This window comes from Sapajus apella, unplaced genomic scaffold (genome assembly GCF_009761245.1).
Source record: "Sapajus apella isolate SASKATOON/1434 unplaced genomic scaffold, GSC_monkey_1.0 scaffold12, whole genome shotgun sequence".
In the NCBI taxonomy this organism is placed as follows: Eukaryota; Metazoa; Chordata; class Mammalia; order Primates; family Cebidae; genus Sapajus; species Sapajus apella.
The window spans coordinates 7,042,745-7,062,466 of NW_022436952.1; the positions used below are offsets into that span (position 1 = coordinate 7,042,745).

The 19,722-nt window shown below is 42.9% G+C and overlaps 1 protein-coding gene across 7 annotated transcripts in view; it reads left to right on the forward strand.

Annotated features, from left to right (window-relative positions):
* Nucleotides 1-19,722, forward strand: part of CALCOCO2 (calcium binding and coiled-coil domain 2) — a 33,362-nt gene that overhangs the window by 8,854 nt on the left and 4,786 nt on the right. For 2 of the 7 annotated variants that reach the window (XR_004269570.1, XR_004269569.1), the window contains exons 2-12: nucleotides 1,351-1,540; nucleotides 7,309-7,411; nucleotides 7,567-7,700; nucleotides 8,636-8,761; nucleotides 10,296-10,384; nucleotides 11,125-11,194; nucleotides 12,126-12,248; nucleotides 12,520-12,606; nucleotides 14,792-14,956; nucleotides 15,226-15,305; nucleotides 16,366-16,461. Coding sequence is in view for 5 of the 7 variants with exons in the window: in XM_032279905.1 (XP_032135796.1) it covers nucleotides 1,361-1,540; nucleotides 7,309-7,411; nucleotides 7,567-7,700; nucleotides 8,636-8,761; nucleotides 10,296-10,384; nucleotides 11,125-11,194; nucleotides 12,126-12,248; nucleotides 12,520-12,606; nucleotides 14,792-14,956; nucleotides 15,226-15,309 (1,161 nt within the window). In the remaining 2 variants the exon portion in view is untranslated. Of the gene's footprint in view, nucleotides 1-1,350; nucleotides 1,541-7,308; nucleotides 7,412-7,566; nucleotides 7,701-8,635; nucleotides 8,762-10,295; nucleotides 10,385-11,124; nucleotides 11,195-12,125; nucleotides 12,249-12,519; nucleotides 12,607-14,791; nucleotides 14,957-15,225; nucleotides 15,841-16,365; nucleotides 16,462-16,736; nucleotides 16,889-19,722 lie in introns of those variants that run through there. The other 5 variants (XM_032279903.1, XM_032279906.1, XM_032279904.1 and 2 more) reach the window with 4 other exon arrangements.

Consider the following 19,722-nt stretch of genomic DNA (forward strand, 5'->3'; position numbering starts at 1 on the left):
CTCGTGATCCACCAGCCTCAGCCTCCCAAAGTGCTGGAATTACAGGTGTGAGCCACTGGCCCAGCCACAACTTTCCTATTCTTGATCACATTTTATCCGTATTATAACCTAGAAAGTGAAATACACGGTATTATCCCCATTAATAGCTAGGGATCCAAACTTGCTTGCTGTCTTCCAAATGTGGGTTGCATTTTTCTGTTTCTTTCTTGTTACTCATGCAGTTTCCTTCACCTGAAATGCCCTCACTCAGAAACTCACTTGTCAAAATCCTAATCCTCTTTGAGGGCTAATAGAAGATTCTTTTCATTCCCTGAAGTTTTCTTTATTTTCCTGAACAGTTGCATCTCTCCCTCTTTTGAACCCCAGAGCATTTTGCCCTTCTTATTTGATTCATTTGGCAGTGATTTGTATACTCATGAATTCCCTCTATTGGACTGGGATTCCTTTTAAAAAAGGATTGTACCAGGGAAAAAAAAAACCCGCAACTACCACAGTAATAACTATATAACTAACGTCTCTTAAACCTTTTATGCAGACTCTATGCTAAGTACTTTGTCATTCAACATGCATCTACTTTGTGTAAAGTGCCTACAATGGCAGACATTGATTTAAGGGCTATACATTTTACATTATTTCACTTATGCCTCACAAAAAAACTAAATGCGGTAGATGTTATTTTTACCCCCATTTTACAGATGAGGAAACAAGCACAGAGCCTAGTGGATTAAATAAATTGCCCAATGCCACAAATTTAATAGGTGGCAAAGCTGGAATTTGAACTCCACCAGTCTGATTTAGAACCTGTGCTTGTCACCATTGCATGTCAAAGAATTTTCTCTCATTCCTTTCTTTTCACTCCCATTGCCAGGTCCTAGCAGAGTGTCTAATATATGGAAGGTCCTGATAATTACAGGATAAATGGAATTGAATGTAGAAGATGAAATCCAGAGAGATGGACTTTCCTAAAGTTATAGGGCTTGTTGGGATGAAAAATCTAGAATTTAAGTTGAACAGTCCCCAGCTCAGGCTATTTTATCTAGGCCACCTTGCTTATTTAAGGCATTTAGAGAAAGAGGAACCAGAGTAGCTATGAGCTCTGTTCATGTGAGGGTTCTGGTGCCTGTGGTAAAGAAGTTAAAGATATTGTCAGAAAATTCTTGTAGCATAGGAAGTTGTGACTGAGATGGCTCAAAGTGAAACAGAAAGCAAGTTGTGTAATCTCAGTATTTGTCAGGATTTTGCTTTTCCTGACTTGCTTTGCACAGAATGTTCCCTGGATGAAAGCCCAGAAATCGCCAACATTTCAGACAACGCTTTCTCAGCCTTACTGTATTCCATATTTCATAACAGGACCCCTACCATGGAGAAGACCGTTGAAGATCCCCCCACATCAGCTGTCTTGCTGGATGACTGTCATTTCTCTCAGGTCATCTTTAACAGTGTGGAGAAGTTCTACATCCCTGGAGGGGATGTCACATGTCATTACACCTTCACCCAGCATTTCATCCCTCGTCGAAAGGATTGGATTGGCATCTTTAGAGTAAGTGGTTAACTTAGGACCAAGTGATCAGGAACTAGAGGTGAATCTTACTTACCTGAGTGAGTGAATCTCTGTGTATTATAAGCATTTTGTATAATATGTATGGGCAATTTTTAAATCCTAGCCAAGCTCCACAGCATTTCTCTCTTCACACACTAACGTGTGCTCTAGGGCTCAAATTTTCATTTCAGTGTCAAGCTAAAATAAGATGGCAAATCATATAATCCTCAAATTTTATTATGCTTTCAAAGACCAAATATAAATGCTTTTTTGTTGTTGTTGAGATAGAGTCTTGCTCTGTCTCTCAGGCTGGAGTGCAGTTCACTGCAGCGTCAACCTCCCAGGCTCAGTGATACTCTCGCCTCAGCCTTCTGAGTAGCTGGGACTACAGGTGTGCAGAACAATGCCTAACTGATTTTTTGTTTTGTTTTGTTTTTGAGACAGAGTCTTACTTTATTGCCCAGGCTGGAATACAGTAGGGCAATCTTGGCTCACTGCAACACCCACCTCCCAGGTTCAGGTGATTCTCCTGCCTCAGCCTCCCAAGTAGCTGGGATAATAGGCACATCTACTATACCTGGCTAATTTTTGTATTTTTAGTAGAGAACAGATTTCACCATGTTGGCTAGGTTGATCTCGAACTCCTGACCTTGTGATCTGCCCACCTCGGCCTCCCAAATTAAATGCTATTTATTTATTTAGAGATGGAGTTTCGTTCTTATTGCCCAGGCTGGAGTGCAATGGCATGATCTTGGCTTACCGAAACCTCCGCCTCCCAGGTTCAAGCAATTCTCCTGCCTCAGCCTCCTGAGTAGCTGGGATTACAGGAATGCACCACCAACTAATTTTTGTATTTTTAGTAGAGACAGGGTTTCTCCATGTTGGTCAGGCTGGTCCCGAACTCCTGACCTCAAGTGATTCACCCGTCTTGGCATCCCAAAGTGCTGGGATTACAGGTGTGAGCCACCGCACCTAGCCATTAAATGCCTTTTAAATGATCTTATTTTGAAATATGTATGTATGACTTGACTGAGATGGTTGACCTCATACGTCATTTCTGAGACTAAACATTACTTCCTTATTTGGTATGGTGTTTAGTTTGTTTTGATACAAATACCACAAATCTGGAAAGGATATTGAGGATATTGACACCCTGCATCCAAAAAGTTTATTCCTCAATAAGTGTGTCGATTTATGATGATTTCCAAGGACTGAAATTTTATGAGCTCCCTTCATGACCTCTTCCAGTGTCTGGTCACCCCATCAGTTCAAGTACAGAATGGTATTTTTTAATTTTAATTAACTTACTCTCTATGTTCCCTTTGCCCTCCCATCCGTATCTGTCTCTCTCAAACATCCCACACATACCATAATGACAAATCTTCCTGTTTCCAGAGACAAGAAATAAAGGTCAAATTTAAGTAATTTACACTGCCAATTCCCAATGTCAGTGACCTTTGGTTTGACACCTCAGTCTGTCATGTGCCTGTTTGCCAGTGCTGTTCAATCTGAAATCAGACACTGTTCTCAACTACACTATGAAGGAGTTGCTTATTTATATCCTTCATTGAATTCCTTTTTCATAATTGTTTGGAACATCAAGTTTATTGATGGAGCAATGGGAGCTGGAGGTAACATGAGTGGTGTTTGGAGATAGGTATAGTGGCCAACCAGCAGGACACTGGCAAGTATCATGACAGCTGTTGAGACTGCAGGGTATCGAATCATGACACTAAAAGGTGTGCCAACACACCAGAGTGTTTTTTGTCTTATAAAGAAGATGGGAGTTGTTTTTCTTCTTCCCCATATGTAGCAAAGCACATAGGTCACATTGCCCGGTTAGAGTTTTCTGCAATGGAGCTGTAGCTTCACTGTCCAGTATAGTAACTACTAGCCATGTGTGACTGTTAAGCACTTGAAATGTGGTTAGTGTGACTGAGTAACTGGATTTTATTTTATTTATTTTTGAGACAGAGTTTCACTCTTGTTGCCCAGGCTGGAGTGCAATGGGCACAATCTCAGCTCACTGCAACCTCTACCTCCTGGATTCAAGCAATTCTCCTGCCTCAGCCTCCAGAGTAGCTGGGATTACAGGAATGCACCATCACACCTGGCTAATTTTGTATTTTTAGTAGAGACAAGTCTTCTCCATGTTGGTTAGGCTAGTCTCGACCTCCTGACCTCAGGTGACCTGCCTGCCTCAGCCTCCAAAAGTGCTGGGATTACAGGCGTGACCCACCGCGCCTGGCCCGAGTAGCTGAATTTTAAATTTTACTTAATGTTAATTAATTATAGTTTAAATAGCGTCATGTGGCTAGTGGCTAACATTGGTTAATGCAGGTACAAATCATGAAAAAGAGAATGATTCAAAAATTACTTACTAGGATTTTTCACCAGTTTGTCTTGGAAACATTTAAATGCCCAAGTCAAGGAGAGTATGAAACATAGGATTATACACTGAGGGAAAGAAAGCGACTCCTTCCTGCTTTAGGCTCCATCATCCTAAATTTATAAACTACATTTATGTAGTTTATAACGTGGTTTTTTTCTTTTTGCAACATTGTTATATTTCTGTTTTGCTTTGACTAGTTGTATTCCCCTAAGCACTTAGCAACTGCCAGTGAAGACTTCAGCATATACCATATAGAAATCTTGGGCTTTTTGGCCAGGTGCGGTGGCTCACCCTTGTAATCTCAGCACTTTGGGAGGCTGGGGAGGGCGTACCACAAGGTCAAGAGTTCAAGAACAGCCTGGCCAACGTGGTGAAACCCCATCTCTGCTAAAAATATAAAAATTAGCCAGGTGTGGTGGCATCCACCTGTAGTCCCAGCTACTCAGGAGGATGAGGCAGGAGAATTGCTTGAACCCAAGAGGCAGAGGTTGCAGTGAGCCAAGATTATGCCACTGCACTCCAGCCTGGGCAGCAGAATAAGACTCCATCTCAAAAAAAAATTTTTTTTTAAAAAGGATGCATTTATATTTGGAATGCTTCATATATTTCAGAGGTATTACCGTACCTCAATAAAGAAATAATGGTTAATCCGAAGAAGGGCTTCTAATGTTCATTGTCCATAAAGCTATTGAATTGAATACCTACCCTAAGGACACACTGTGCTAGGCCTTTGTTGGGGGGGGCGGGGTGGTGTGTGTGTGTGTATTCTCTAATTAAATCCTCACAGTGCAGTAGCCCCCTGAGATGGGTAGTAGTATCTCTTGGGCATAAGTAAGTAAAATGAATATCCTAGAGAGATGGTGACTTTCCCAAGGCCTCACAGTGAATAAGCCATGAAGCTAGTCTGGCTCCTAAACCTCTGCTTTTTTTTTTTTTTTTTTTTTTTGAGATGGAGTTTCCCTCGTTACCCAGGCTGGAGTGCAATGGCGCGATCTCGGCTCACCACAACATCCACCTCCTGGGTTGAGGCAATTCTCCTGCCTCAGCCTCCTGAGTAGCTGGGATTACAGGCACATGCCACCATGCCCAGCTAATGTTTTGTATTTTTAGTAGAGACGGGGTTTCACCGTGTTGACCAGGATGGTCTCGATCTCTTGACCTCGTGATCCACCCGCCTCGGCCTCCCAAAGTGCTGGGATTACAGGCTTGAGCCACCGTGCCCGGCAACCTCTGCTTTTTCTCCTCTACTCTGCTGAATTCCTTTGAGCAACAGATAGTAAATTAGAGAATGAAGAGTTAACTGTAAAGTTTCATTCTTCACATCTTTCCTCTAATGCTGTCTTCAGTGTTCCTTCAGTGTAGCCTTAATCGGACTATTCCACTCCTCATCACCCCAGACACTGGTAGTATCTGGCACCAGGGAGGCACTCAGTAAATGCTTTTATTTTTTATTTATTTTTAAAATTTATTTTATTTCGAGATAGACTCTTGCTCTATCCCCCAGGCTGGAGTGCAGAGGCGCAATCTGGGATCACTGTAGCCTCTACCTCCAGGTTCCAGTGATTCTTGTGCCTCAACCACTGAGTAGCTGGGATTACAGGCATGCACTACTGCGCCCGGCCAGTAAATGTTTTTAACACATACAACTACATTACATCTTCTCTATAGTGAAAGCTACCACCAGTGATGGAGCCTAAAGCAGGAAGAAGTCTGCTTTCTTTCCCTCAGCGTATAATCCTATGCTTCATACTGTCTTTGACTTGGGCATTTAAATGTATCCAAGACAAACTGGAACAAGGACTACTCAAACGCAGGAGCCAACGACAGAAATTGCAGGTGGCTAGAATTTGTTTTCCTGTTCCAAGGCAGCAATAATTCTTAGGCCTTCCCAATGATATTTTGGTCACAGTGCATTAAAAAAACTCCAGGATGTGAATGAGGACTCCATAAAATTCCTGCTTCCTGTACCACCACAGGCTCCAGTGGCTCTAAGATGCTTACAGCAATGGGGTGTGTATTAATGAGACTCTAAAACATGCCCTAGGATGTTCTGATGAGTTTTTGGTATAGCCTTTTCAACCCTGCTTTGATTCCTTAATATATAAAAATGGGATTTATTTTTAGTTCTCCTCTTACTGAGCTCAGGCAGGGTCAAAATATGGCAATAAATATAATTTTCCTTCTCATTTGCTGAGTGTTGTCCCCTTGAAGACACAATAGCTTCCTTTCTATTCTCTGGTGTGCTTTTATCTTCCAGATAAGATTCAAGCAATCTTTTACCCCCTTCATATTTGTGAGAATATTTTCCACTTAGCCAGCTTTCTGCTCTGAGGCATGTTTTGCTTCATCCTTATGTCTTATGATTTATTGTATTCAATACCTAGAAGAGGCTTTACGACTACCAGATTGTTGTTAATATTTTTATTACCAAAAAGCCGTCATTAAGCATGCATTATAAGAAACAGTAAAGAAAGAAAATTATATAGACCTGGAATCTCTTATCTGGTGCCTCAAAATCTAAGAACCCTGTTCTCCCTCTGCACCCAACACAGACCTTATAAAAGAGAATGCAGTTTTTTTTAATGCAGTGGTATATTCAGGTTGGTATATGACAAGGCTTAATTAGACACATTAGAAGACAAACCAATGGAGAGGGCAGCTCAGGAGTGCGTTCTGATTTAGAAGTCCAAAGAACGCCATTGTAAGAGGATCAGGGTTTATAATCCCAGAACTTTCCCCTCAAATCAATCTCAGCTCTCTCTGACTTATAGACAGAATTTTTGGAGCTCTTCTGGGTGATGAGGAACTAGTTTTCAAATCCTTCCAAGACTTGTTTTTTGAGCTGTGTATGTACACCCCAAATTTTGGTTGTATCAGACATTTTCCCATACGTAGTTGTCATAAATAAAAAATGAAATTAAAAATTAAAAACAAGCCAGGTGCAGTGGCTCACACCTGTAATCCCAGCACTTTGGGAGAACGAGGCAGGTGGATCACGAGGTCAAGAGATCAAGACCATCCTGGTCAACATGGTGAAACCCCGTCTCTACTAAAACTACAAAAAATTAGCTGGGCGTGGTGGCGCGTGCCTGTAATCCCAGCTACTCAGGAGGCTGAGGCAGGAGAATTGCGTGAACCCAGGAGGCAGAGGTTGCAGTTCGCTCCATTGCAGTCCAGCCTGGGTAACGAGCGAAACTCCGTCTCAAAAAAAATTAAAAACAAATTTGAGCCCTGGTGTGAGAATCTTGTCATAATGAACTCATTCTATTATATTTTCATATATACAAATAAAAAGTGGTTTTAAGAAGATGTAGCCCAATCGGGATTTTCCCCAGACTCCTTTCAGGTACTAAATAAGAACTTCTTGTCATTGCAGGTGGGATGGAAGACAACCCGTGAGTATTACACCTTCATGTGGGTTAATTTGCCCATTGACCTAAACAACGAATCAGCCAAACAGCAGGAAGTCCAATTCAAAGGTGAGAAGAATGCTGGATCAAAGGTGTTGAAGACAGTAGCCAAGACTAATTAATTCCCTTCAGCTTGAGCTTTCTGGGGCATATAAAAAGACTTCCAGAATGTTACTTTTCTGAATACATCTGGTTTTGGATTTAAAATTATGTTGTGTTTTCAGCTTACTACCTGCCCAAGGATGATGAGTATTACCAGTTCTGCTATGTGGATCAGGATGGTGTGGTCCGGGGAGCAAGTATTCCTTTCCAATTCCGTCCAGAAAATGAGGAAGACATCCTGGTTGTTACCACTCAGGTCTGTAAACTTCTCACCTCAATTCCTCACTGCCATTACAAGTAGCAATATAAGATAGGATGGAATGTGAGTCAATAAGACTTTATTGAATATCTCATGGATATCGTTGGAAAAAATTTATATAGTACTCACACAGACTCACTCAGGAATGTTAACAAGAATAATAACAATAAGTGATTTCTTCCTTCTCTAAAACTTCTTTAACTCAGCTAGCATTCAGTTATTCTTTTAACTTTTCCAGTTGCTTAATTTTTGTCATCTATACATCTTATCACCCCAGTTAATGTATAAGCTCCGTTGAGGAGAGAAACACCAGATATTCTCATCTCTTTCAGTTCTGGCACAGAGCCTATCTGTCATACATGAGTATTAGATTCATTTTCTTTTCTTTTTTTTTTAAAGACAGGGTTTCACCATGTTGGCCAGGCTGGTCTTGAACTCCTGACCTCAGGTGATCCGCCTGCCTCAGTCTCCCAAAGTGCTGAGATTACAGGCGTGAGCCACCACGCCCGGCCTAGATTCATTTTCTTCATCATTTAACAGGACACCTGCTCTTCATCCAGCACTATGGTAGGCACTGGGAACACTGGGAATAATCAGTTAAAACACTGTCCCTGGCCTCAAGGAGCTAAGTCCCTTGGGAGAGACAAACAATACCACTAAGTGTCTGCAAAAAGAAGCTACATTCCTGTACCACTGTCTCTTTTAACTTTTAATGGCTTTAATTTTTGCTTATCTTTCTTGGTAATGCTGCAATTATAAAGACACTTCCGTTATACCCTTACCTATGTATTAAGGAGCAGCCCCCATTTGGGGGGGACACAGATATCACTACAGTGAATGGGAATCAGCCAGACCCTCCCTCACCATCCTAACCTATGGGAATTTTCTGCTAGAGAGACTTGGAATATAGTTTATGGAATGTTCTTTTGTAGGGAGAGGTGGAAGAGATTGAACAGCACAACAAGGAGCTTTGCAAAGAAAACCAGGAGCTGAAGGACAGCTGTGTTAGTCTCCAGAAACAGAATTCAGACATGCAAGCTGAGCTCCAAAAGAAGCAGGTATGGCAGCTGGTTACAGGTGACCTTGGAGCATGGAGATCAGAATTAGATATGCCTCTTATCTAGCACTATATTCTGTTTTGCCTGTGATCTCTCCCTCTCATACCAATATCTTTGAACAGGCATCAGTTTTGTTTGTTTGTTTGGGACGGAGTCTAACTCTGTCACAGAGACTGGAGTGCAAGGGTGCAATCTCAGCTCACTGCAACCCCTGCCTCCCAGGTTCAAGTGATTCTCCTGCCTCAGCCTCCCGAGTAGCTGGGATTACAGGTGATTGTCACCACACTAGCCTAATGTTTGTATTTTTGTAGAGACAGAGTTTCACCGTGTTGGCCAGGCCAGTATTGAACTCCTGGCCTCAAGTGATCCACCCACCTCGGCCTCCCAAAGTGCTGGGATTACAGGCATGAGCCACTATGCCCAGCTGAATATCTCTTTTTAATTGTTTATATGTCGAAATGATATTTTAGCTATATTGGATTACATATACTATCATTTGGCCAGGTATGGTGGTTCACACCTGTATGGGAGGCCAAGGTGTGTGGATCACCTGAGGTCAGGAGTTTGAGACCAGCCTGACCAACATGACAAAATCCCATCTCTACTAAAAATATGGAATTTAGCCAGGTTTCGTGGTGTGTGCCTGTAATCCCAGCTACTCAGGAGGCAGAGGCAAGAGAATCGCTTAAACCTGGGAGGCAGAGGTTGCAGTGAGTCAAAATTATGCCACTGCACTCCAGCCTGGGCAACAGAGCAAGACTTTGCATATCTCAAAAAATATATATATATATACATACACACACACACACACACACACACACACATGCATGCACACACACTATTAATAAAATTCATGTTTCTTTTTACCTTTTTAAAAATGCGCCTACTAAGATTTTAAAATTATATGTGGCTCTCACTTATTGAACAGCACTGTTCTATGAAAAGGGCAATTTTGTCTATTTTGTCCACTGCTGTGTCTGCAGTGCAAGAACAGTGTCCAGTATGGAATAGGCTCTGAGTAAATATTTATTTAATGAACAAATTATAAGCTCCAGTGAAAAGAGAAATTAAGGTGATATATTTTTAATATAAAAAGAACACTTTGTGGCCGGGCGTGGTGGCTCATGCCAGTAATCCCAGAACTTTGGGAGTCTGAGGTGGGTGTATCACGAGGTCAGGAGTTCAAGACCAGCCTGGCCAAGATGGTGAAACTCCGTCTCTACTAAAAATACAAAAATTAGCTGAGTGGTACCTGTAATCCCATCTACCCAGGAGGATGAGGCAGAAGAATTGCTTGAACTCGTGTGGCAGAGGTTGGAGTGAGCCAGGCGATAGAGTGAGACTTCATCCCAAAAAAAAAAAGAAAGAACATTTTCATGTGGAAATCCTTTTATTTAAATATATCATTTACTGCTGTGTCATGCTCTGCCTGACATATAGTAAGTGCTCAATAAATATTTGTTGCCTGCCTAAGATATTCATGCAAAAGTGTCATAGAAATAGTCTGTCTCTTTGTTGATGTTGCAATCTGTAGGAGGAGCTAGAAACCCTGCGGTGCATCAATAAGAAGTTGGAACTGAAAGTGAAAGAGCAGGAGGACTATTGGGAGACAGAGCTGCTTCAGTGAGTGTGTCCCATAATTCTGGGAGGGGAAGAGCTGCTGTACCATCAATACCCTTAAGTGAGTGTGTCCCATAATTCTGGTAGGGGAAGAGCTGCTGTACCATCAATATCTTAAGATTAGCTGGGCACAGTGACTCACGCCTGTGATCCCAGCACTTTGGGAGGCCGAGGCAGGAGGATCATGAGGTCAGGAGTTCAAGAACAGCCTGGCCAATATGGTGAAACCCCGTCTCTACTAAAAATATAAAAATTAGCCAGGGGCGGTGGTGCGCACCTGTAGTTCCAGCTATTCAGGAGGCTGAGGCAGAAAAATTGCTTGAACCCGGGAGGCAGAGGTTGCAGTGAGCCAATCGCCACTGCATTCCAGCCTGGTTGACAGAGCGAAGATTCCGTCTCTTTAAAAAAAAAAAAAAAGGACAATCAGATTGGACTTCTGGAATTTGTGAGAAAACACTGTTATGACATCGATAGGTGTGATTCTCTGCCCCTTTGAATCGTGAATTAGAAAGTCAGTATCAAAATAGTCAGGAGAAATGATCTGATTTCAAATATTGCCTTTAGGGATTGAATACTTGCAGTTTTTTGGAGTCAGGAAGCCAAAACAGGACCGCAGTGGAGACTAGTAGATTTTTAAATAACTCTGCAGGGCTTAGGGCCAAGCCAGCCTTAAATCATTTAAGGCCAGGGGTAGCTGACCTGGAATCAGTGAATTTTTCACATAGTTATTTCCACCTCCACAGACTGAAAGAACAAAACCAGAAGATGTCCTCAGAAAACAAGAAGATGGGAATCAGAGTGGATCAGCTTCAGGTAGGTAATGTCATACCTTTGTCAAAGGATATTTTCTTAGCTTTGCCACCACTCCAATTTGGTGGCCTAGAAAAATGTATTTCATTGCAGTGAGTGGCTAATGGCATACTTTACAAAGTATCACACTAAAGTTTCAGGTTATGTATTTTCCATTCTTGGACGAAGTAAGCATCCACCTTATCCACACCCCCACTTTAAGAAAAAAAAAATCATGATTCGCAGCTGGGCATAGTGGCTCACGTCTGTAATCCCAGCACTTTGGGAAGCTGAGGCAGGTGGATCACTGAGGTCAGGAGTTCGAGATCAGCCTGGCCAATATGGTGAAACCCCGTCTCTACTAAAAATACAAAAATTAGTTGGGCATGGTGGGTACGCCTGTAATCCCAGCTACTGGGGAGGCTGAGGCAGAAGAATCATTTGAACTCCAGAGGCGGAGGTTGCAGTGAGCAGAGATTGCACCACTACCCTCCAGCCTGGACGACAGAGCAAGACTCCATCTCAAAAAAAAAAAAAAAAAAAAATCATGATTCACAAGGAACTTAGTGATTTGTTCATGTATTACTAAGCTAATTTACCATGAACTCTTAATATAGGTGACAGTCATCTATACCAATACTCAAACTTTAATCTTTTCAAACAAAATCGTACTCAAACGCCTGGAATATGAAGCAGATAGCAGAACTGCTCTCATTTTCAGGAAGCTATGCCTTAAAGAGGTGCTTTACAGAGTGGTTTGTCTAATTTTACTCAGTTGACCCTTAGATTCTTAGGCTATAAAGTTGAGCTGAAAAGTAAAGGAGTTCTACAGGATATTTGGCAGTTGGGAGTTGCTAGGGAAATGCATTTCTTTGTTATTGTACATTAAAAAGCATTGTTTCTGTTTTGTTTTCCTTCTTTTATATCTTGGTTATGCTCACTATTTTTACTTTAGGCCCAGCTGTCAACTCAAGAGAAAGAAATGGAGAAGCTTGTTCAGGGAGATCAAGATAAGACAGAGCAGTTAGAGCATCTGAAAAAAGAAAATGACCACCTCTTTCTCAGTTTAACTGAACAGGTAGAGTCACGGAAGAAAACAACACTTTTAGGCATTTGCAAGAAAATATATGTTGCTCTTTTTTTATCATATACCTGGGTATCACTGGCTCTAGGAAAGGTCTCAGAGAAAAGTCTAAAATGAGATAGCTCATGGCTTTCTTCAGAAACTGACAAGAGAAGACTTGGCTCTCTCTCTGCATCCTGCTTGCTCATTAGCTTAGCAGGCCCTTCCATGGTGTATATGTGCCTGTGTGTCTTCCCAGCAATGGTACTGAAATCTGTTTTTGCAGAGGAAGGACCAGAAGAAGCTCGAGCAGACAGTGGAGGCGATGAAGCAGAATGAAACTACTGCAATGAAGAAGCAACAGGAATTAATGGCATGTCTGTCTTTGGATGGTTACGTGGGAGGGAGCCTATATGAAGGAAGGGATATGGGCCTATTTTCAGGTGATGGACAGGATAAATAAGAGAGTGTTCACCTGTAGATGTTTTGCTTTCCAGCCAAAAGAACAGAGAATCTGCCATTTACAAAATGTTTAGAAATGGGCATTTCTAATGTGTGATAAGTGATAAAGGAATATTGCCAGTTAAACTTCATGACAAGATGTAACTAGATCCTTGGACTAGGGCTCACAGAATAACCCCTGCCCTCTTCTTACAGAGTTACAGTGAAGGCAGACTATAAATGAATAGTTATAAAGGGCTCTATGACAGCAAAATATACCCCTCAAAGCAAATCTTATTATAATTAATATATCAGCAATTATAATCATTATCAATTATGTAGGATGAACGCCTAACTGACTAATAATTTCCTATAACATCTTGTTGAAAAAGAGGCCTAATGGTGCTGACAGGTGCCTGGAAGTCCTATGTACTTAGTTGATCCAAGAACATGAGAAATCCTGATGCCTGAGAGATATCCAGCCACTGGGATTGCAATTCACATCACATAAGCATCATTCAGTCATTAAGTATCTACTGTATCTAAGATACTGTATGCTTTAGTATGATATAGGAAGACTAGAACAAAGCAGATCACAGGTCAAGGTCAGACAACAGAAATGTTTTAAAAAGTAGTTACCAACATTTAAAAATAGGAGTATTTTCCACAGAAATTTGTATTTCCAGCTTCCTTTGGGAAATGAGAGGACCTAGCAACGTTGAGCCCACATTCCTGTGCAGTGGCAATAGCTAGAGCCAAGTAGCTGCTGTGCCCTGGAGATGGGTCATGAGTTCTCCATCTAGCTGCAGTCTGCACTGTTTTTTTGGATTCAATTCCTTCATTTGATTACATATCTTGCCTGGTCTTTATAAGCACATTCCAGTTTGTGACCTCTGATATAGCAAAGAAATTACTGAGTTGTTTTTTCTTTTTTTTGAGACAGAGTCTCGCTCTGTCGCCCAGGCTGGAGTGCGATTGCACCAACTCAACTCACTGCAGCCTCCGCCTCTCAGGTTCAAATGATTCTCCTGCCCCAGCCTCCCAAGTAGCTGGGACTACAGGAGCACACCACCACACTCGGCTAATATTTTTTTGTATTTTAGTAGAGATGGTGTTTCACTGTGTTGGGCAGGCTGGTCTCAAACTCCTGAGCTTAGGCAATCCACCCACCTTGGCCTCCCAAAGTGCTGGGATTACAGATGTGAGTCACCGCACCTGGTCAAAATTCTTGTTTTAAATAATCTGTAGTCCCGGGCAGGTGTGGTGGCAATTGCACTCCAGCCTGGGTGACAGAGCGAGACTCCATCTCAAAAAAAGAAAGAAAGAAAGAGCCGGGCGCGGTGGCTCACGCCTGTAATCCCAGCACTTTGGGAGGCCGAGGCGGGTGGATCACGAGGTCAAGAGATCGAGACCATCCTGATCAACACGGTGAAACCCCGTCTCTACTAAAACTACAAAAAATTAGCTGGGCATGGTGGCGCGTGCCTATAATCCCAGCTACTCAGGAGGCTGAGGCAGGAGAATTGCCTGAACCCAGGAGGCGGAGGTTGCGGTGAGCCGAGATTGCGCCATTGCACTCCAGCCTGGGTAACAAGAGTGAAACTCCGTCCCAAAAAAAAAAAAAAAAAAAAGAAAGAAAGAGAGGAAGAGGGGAAGAGGGGAAGGGAGGGAGGGAGGGAAGGAATCAAGGAGGTAATCAAAGAAGGAATCTATAGTCATTCAAAAGTTTGAACCTGGCTGGGGTGCCTGACCTGATCTCAGCTCACTGCAGTCTGCTCCTCCTGGGTTCAAGCTATTCTCCTGCTTCAGCCTTCTGACTAGCTGGGATTACAGTAGCCTGCCACCAAGCCTGGCTAGTTTTTATATTTTTAGAAAAGACGGGGTTTCACTGTGTTGGCCAGGCTGGTCTTAAACTCCTGACCTCAGGTGATTCACCTGCCTTGGCCTCCCAAAGTGCTGGGATTACAGGCATGAGCCACCCCACCCAGCCAATTTTCTGGATTTTCATGGAATATTTTTCAAGACCTAGGGGCTCCCCACCTGACTGATAGCAATCCCAATTCCTCATACATCCTAAAAAGTCGCTAACTCTGAGGACTGTGTATCTTATGCTTCAGGAGCCTAGGAGCAAGAAAGCAGCACTAACTGTGGAGGAGCAGTTAGCACGAGAGGTGGAACGCCTAAAGGCAAAGGTAGAGGCCGGGAAAGCCTGTTTCTTAGAGAAGTACAAAGAGTGTCAACGACTTCACAAACAGATCAGGCAACTCAGGGCGGCTGCACTGGTAGGTGACAGAGAGAAGGGGCCCAGGAAAGCAAGGGGTGTGAAGGTCAGTGGTTCTTAGACCAAGCCCAGAAGATTGTACACCCTTGCTAAGGAGAGAAATTTATCTTTCCACTAAAAACAGGGATGTAGTGTGTGGCCAGAAACTAGCATGGAGGTTCCTAGAAATATAGGCCCCAACTTAGCTACAGGTCTTAGGGAAGGTTTTTGTAACTATCAAGCAGGTTTCTGTGCAGACTCAGAGAGCCTTTCTTATTTCTGCCTTTTGAGGAAGTGAAGCAGGACCAGAAGAGCCAGCAGAAGCCAATGGGGATGGGAAGCAAGGAGTCTGCAGTCAGCACTGTCACCGGGTAGCCCCCTCTCGCATTACTACCTCAGGGTCGGCTAGACGCGCACAGCAGTTTGGGCACCGGCATTCAAATAAAAAATCTGGCATCAAAAACCACAACTAGTAGGCTTAGCTTAAGTGTGTTTGTGAGGTATGCGCATGTGTATGTATGTATGCAGGCAGAAGATGGGAAGAAGCACTGAAGCATGAAACCAGTTAGGTCAACCCATCACATGGGGATGCCCAAGACCCCAGTCTGGGCTGCTTGTATTTTTGGACAAATGCCTTCCTGTGTTCCCTCTTCCTTCATGTAGCTTGAGCCCAGATGCCTATTCCTCACACTGTAGGAAGGAATCACACCAACTCAAACCTAAGTGCTTCAGGCTTCATTGAGTGAGATGTTTATTGAAAACAAAGATGATTGTTTTCATGGTTGGGTGGGATTAAACAAGGCTTCATTTATCCCTAATTCTGATAAGTCAGTCTTGAGATTTTCCCCAAGCTTGCTTTTTCTCTCATTGGTCACTTACACCCTCAGCTAAATTAAAAAAAAAAAAGTGCCGGGCGCGGTGGCTTAAGCCTGTAATCCCAGCACTTTGGGAGGACGAGGCGGGTGGATCACGAGGTCAAGAGATCGAGACCATCCTGGTCAACACGGTGAAACCCCGTCTCTGCTAAAAATACAAAAAATTAGCTGGGCATGGTGGCGCGTGCTTGTAATCCCAGCTACTCAGGAGGCTGAGGCAGGAGAATTGCCTGAACCCAGAAGGCGGAGGTTGCGGTGAGCCGAGATCGCGCCATTGCACTCCAGCCTGGGTAACAAGAGCGAAACTCCGTCCCAAAAATAAAAATAAAATAAAAAAGTAAACTGGCATCTTGATGCCAGCTCAGACCTTCAGGCGTTTTTTTAAGTCACTTTTCTTGATTTCAGCACCCTGCCCATAGTACCATTTCTTCCTCCCAGTTGCCTTCTCCATCTCAGTCTCCCCGCTTTGGAAGGCCAGATCCTCTAAAATTTCCCACCTTGTACTCAGACTGCAATATGTGATCCTAATCCTATTTTTTTTTTTTATTGTTGACAGGATGAAAACTTTGACCTGTCAAGAAGACTGAGTGAGAACAAAATGATATGTAATGTTCTGCAGAGAGAGAAAGAGAGATTAGAAGGAGAAAATGATGTAAGTGTGTTAAAGAGGGTAGAAAATCCCAAGATTTTAAGGGGAAGGAGCAGGATGGCCCCTAGTGATAACAATAAAAAGTTAAGTAAAGCGCCCTTTCTGGGACAGTGGGTGAAACGGTTATTCCTAAACAAAGTAAATTTAATCTGATTTCCTAACTTATCACAAAACCCTGTCTTTATTCTATAACTGAAACTTGTTTGGCATAGCAATAGTCACCTTGGAAGAAGCCACACTGACAAAGACCTAACTTATTTTTGCTTTTAACTTCACAGCTAACATTTGTTGCCTTGGGGGATAGGGGAATAGCATCCTACATAACTTTTATTCTAGTGGGGAAATACTTCCCTTCAGCACAACTTTTTCATTTTTCTCTGCTGCCGAACCAGGAGCAGAAGTGGTGGTCCGTACCAGTGCTGGACACATGGTAGGCCCCTAATAAATGCTGTGCATTCATTCATTCATTCATTGGTTCATTCACTCATTCATCCAACCAAAATTTATTATCTCCTGTGTGTTAAACATTTATTATTGATTGACTGAAGATGATATGGCAGCAAATAAAGTGGTTGTACTTAAAGTCAAGGTCATTCTCATTTTCTTTCTTTTTTTTTTTTTTTTTTGTTGTTGTTGTTGTTTTTGAAACAAGGTCTCACTCTGTCACCCAGGCTTGGAGTGCAGTGACACAATCTCGGCTCACTGCAGCCTTGATCATGTGGGCTCAAGTGATCCTCCTGCCTCAGCCCCCTCCCAAGTATCTGGGACTATAGGCATATGCCACCATGCCCGGCTAATTTTTTTTTCATTTTTAGTAAAGACAAGGTCTTGCTATGTTCCCCAAGCTGGTCTCAAAGTCCTGGACTCAAGTGATCCTCCTGCTTCAGCCCCAAAGTGCTGGGATTATAGACATAAGCCACCATGCCTGGCCCATTATCATGTTCTTGCTCAGCATCAAATAGGTGTCCATGCATTCTGGCTGCTACTCTAAACTTCCATCAATTCTTAATCTTTTTTTTTTTTTTTTTTTAGAGATGAGGTTTCACCATGTTGGTCAGGCTGGTCTCGAACCCCTGACCTCATGATCCGCCTGCCTCAGCCTCCCAAAGTGCTGGGATTACAGGCGTGAGCCACCATGCGCCCAACTTTTTTTTTTTTTTTTGCAATGGAGTCTCTCACCTGTTGCCCAGGCTAGAGTGCAGTGGCATGATCTCAACTCACTCCTCCACCTCCCCATCTTTACTCTCTATAATCTTTCTGGGTTGTGCCTCCTAGTAATCATTTTTACTGTTTGTTTTTTTTTTTAATTGCAGTTAAAATACACAGAATTTGCCATCTTAATAATGTTAAAGTGTACAGTTCAGTAGAGTTAAGTACATCACAGTGCTATGCAACAGATCTCCAGAACTTTTCCATCTCGAAACATTGAAATTCATACCTACCAAATGCTAATTCTCCCTCAATTTCTACTTTTGATTATATCAGTTATGCCAGTGTGTTTCATAATTGCAGAAGGCCTTTTGGGTTCTGTTTCTATTTGTTGTTTCTAGTCTTGTCATTCCCATTCTCTGTTTTTTTTCATTTTTTAGACCTAGTCTCACTCTGTCATCCAAGCTGGAAGGCAGTGGTGCCATCTCGGCTCACTGCAATCTCAGCTCACTGCAACCCCCGCCTCCCAGGTTCAAGCGATTCTCCTGCTTCAGCCTCCCAAGTAGCTAGGATTACAGGCACAGACCACCACACCCAGCTAATTTTTGTGTTTTTAGTAGAGAGGGAGGTTTCACCATGTTGCCTAGGCTGGTCTCGGACTCCTAGGCTCAAGCAATCCACCCACCTCAGCCTCTGAAAGTGGTGGGATTACAGGCATTAGCCATGGTGTCTGACCTATTCCCATTCTCTTAATTTAGATAAGTATACCTTGAGTTTGAAATCCCTGTTTTCCTGGGTTGGTTTGATGTTGGGGGGGCAGGTGCACACACAGCTTGTGAAACAAAGGGAAAGATCTGGTATTTAGAAGCTTTGTTTTTGTTTTGTTTTAAAAAAATATATTACTGTAATCCCAGCACTTTGGGAGGCCGAGGCGGGTGGATCACGAGGTCAAGAGATCGAGACCATCCTGGTCAACATGGTGAAACCCCGTCTCTACTAAAAATACAAAACATTAGCTGGGCATGGTGGCACGTGCCTGTAATCCCAGCTACTCAGGAGGCTGAGGCAGGAGAACTGCCTGAACCCAGGAGGCAGAGGTTGCGGTGAGCCGACGTCGCACCATTGCACTCCAGCCTGGGTAACAAGAGCAAAATTCCGTCTCAAAAAAAAAATATATATATATATTAAATATAAAGACGGGGTTTCACCATGTTGGTCAGGCTGGTCTTGAACTCCTGACCTCAGGTGATCCGCCTGCCTTGGCCTCCAAAGTGCTTGGATTACAGGAGTGAGCCACCATGCCTGGCCAAAAGCTTTGTTAAGAACTGTAGTGAAGCCCTCTTAAGATAATAAGGGAAATTTATTTTCTTTTTCCTAAGGAAAAAGAAATGATGTCTGTGCCACTTTTAGTAATTTTTTTTCTCTTTTTCATTACCTCCCTCCCACCCTGCCTTCTTACTCTCATACTCTCTGTTGGTATATCCACTTGAATGGGATAAGACATGAAGAAGGAAAAATTATTTCAGACGAATATTTACATTGTGTAAGAAATTAGTCTAGGAAGGAAATTGAAGAAATATTCTGCTCTCAATAACATATGACACCGGGAGGCCAAGGCAGGAAGGTCATTTGAAGCCAGGAGTTAGAAACAGCGTGGGCAACAAAATGAGAGCCTATCATCTCTACAAAAAAATTAAAAATTAGCCAGGTGTGGTGTTGTATGCCTATAGTTCCAGCTACTAAGGAGGCTGAGGTGGGAGGGCTGCCTGAGCCCATGAGTTCAAGGCTGCAGTGAGCTATGATCTCACCCCACACTCCAGCCTGGGTAATAGAGCAAGACCCTGCCCCTAAAAAAATTAATTTTAGGCCAGGCGCAGTGGCTCACACCTGTAATCCCAGCACTTTGGGAGACTGAGGCAGGTGAGTCACGAGGTCAGGAGATTAAGAACATCCTGGCCAACCTGGTGAAACCCCATCTCTACTAAAAATACAAAAATTAGCTGAGCATGATGGTATATGCCTCTAGTCCCAGCTACCTGGGAGGCTGAGGCAGGAGAATCACTTGAACCTGGGAGACCGAGGTTGCAGTGAGCTGAGATCACACCATTGCACTTC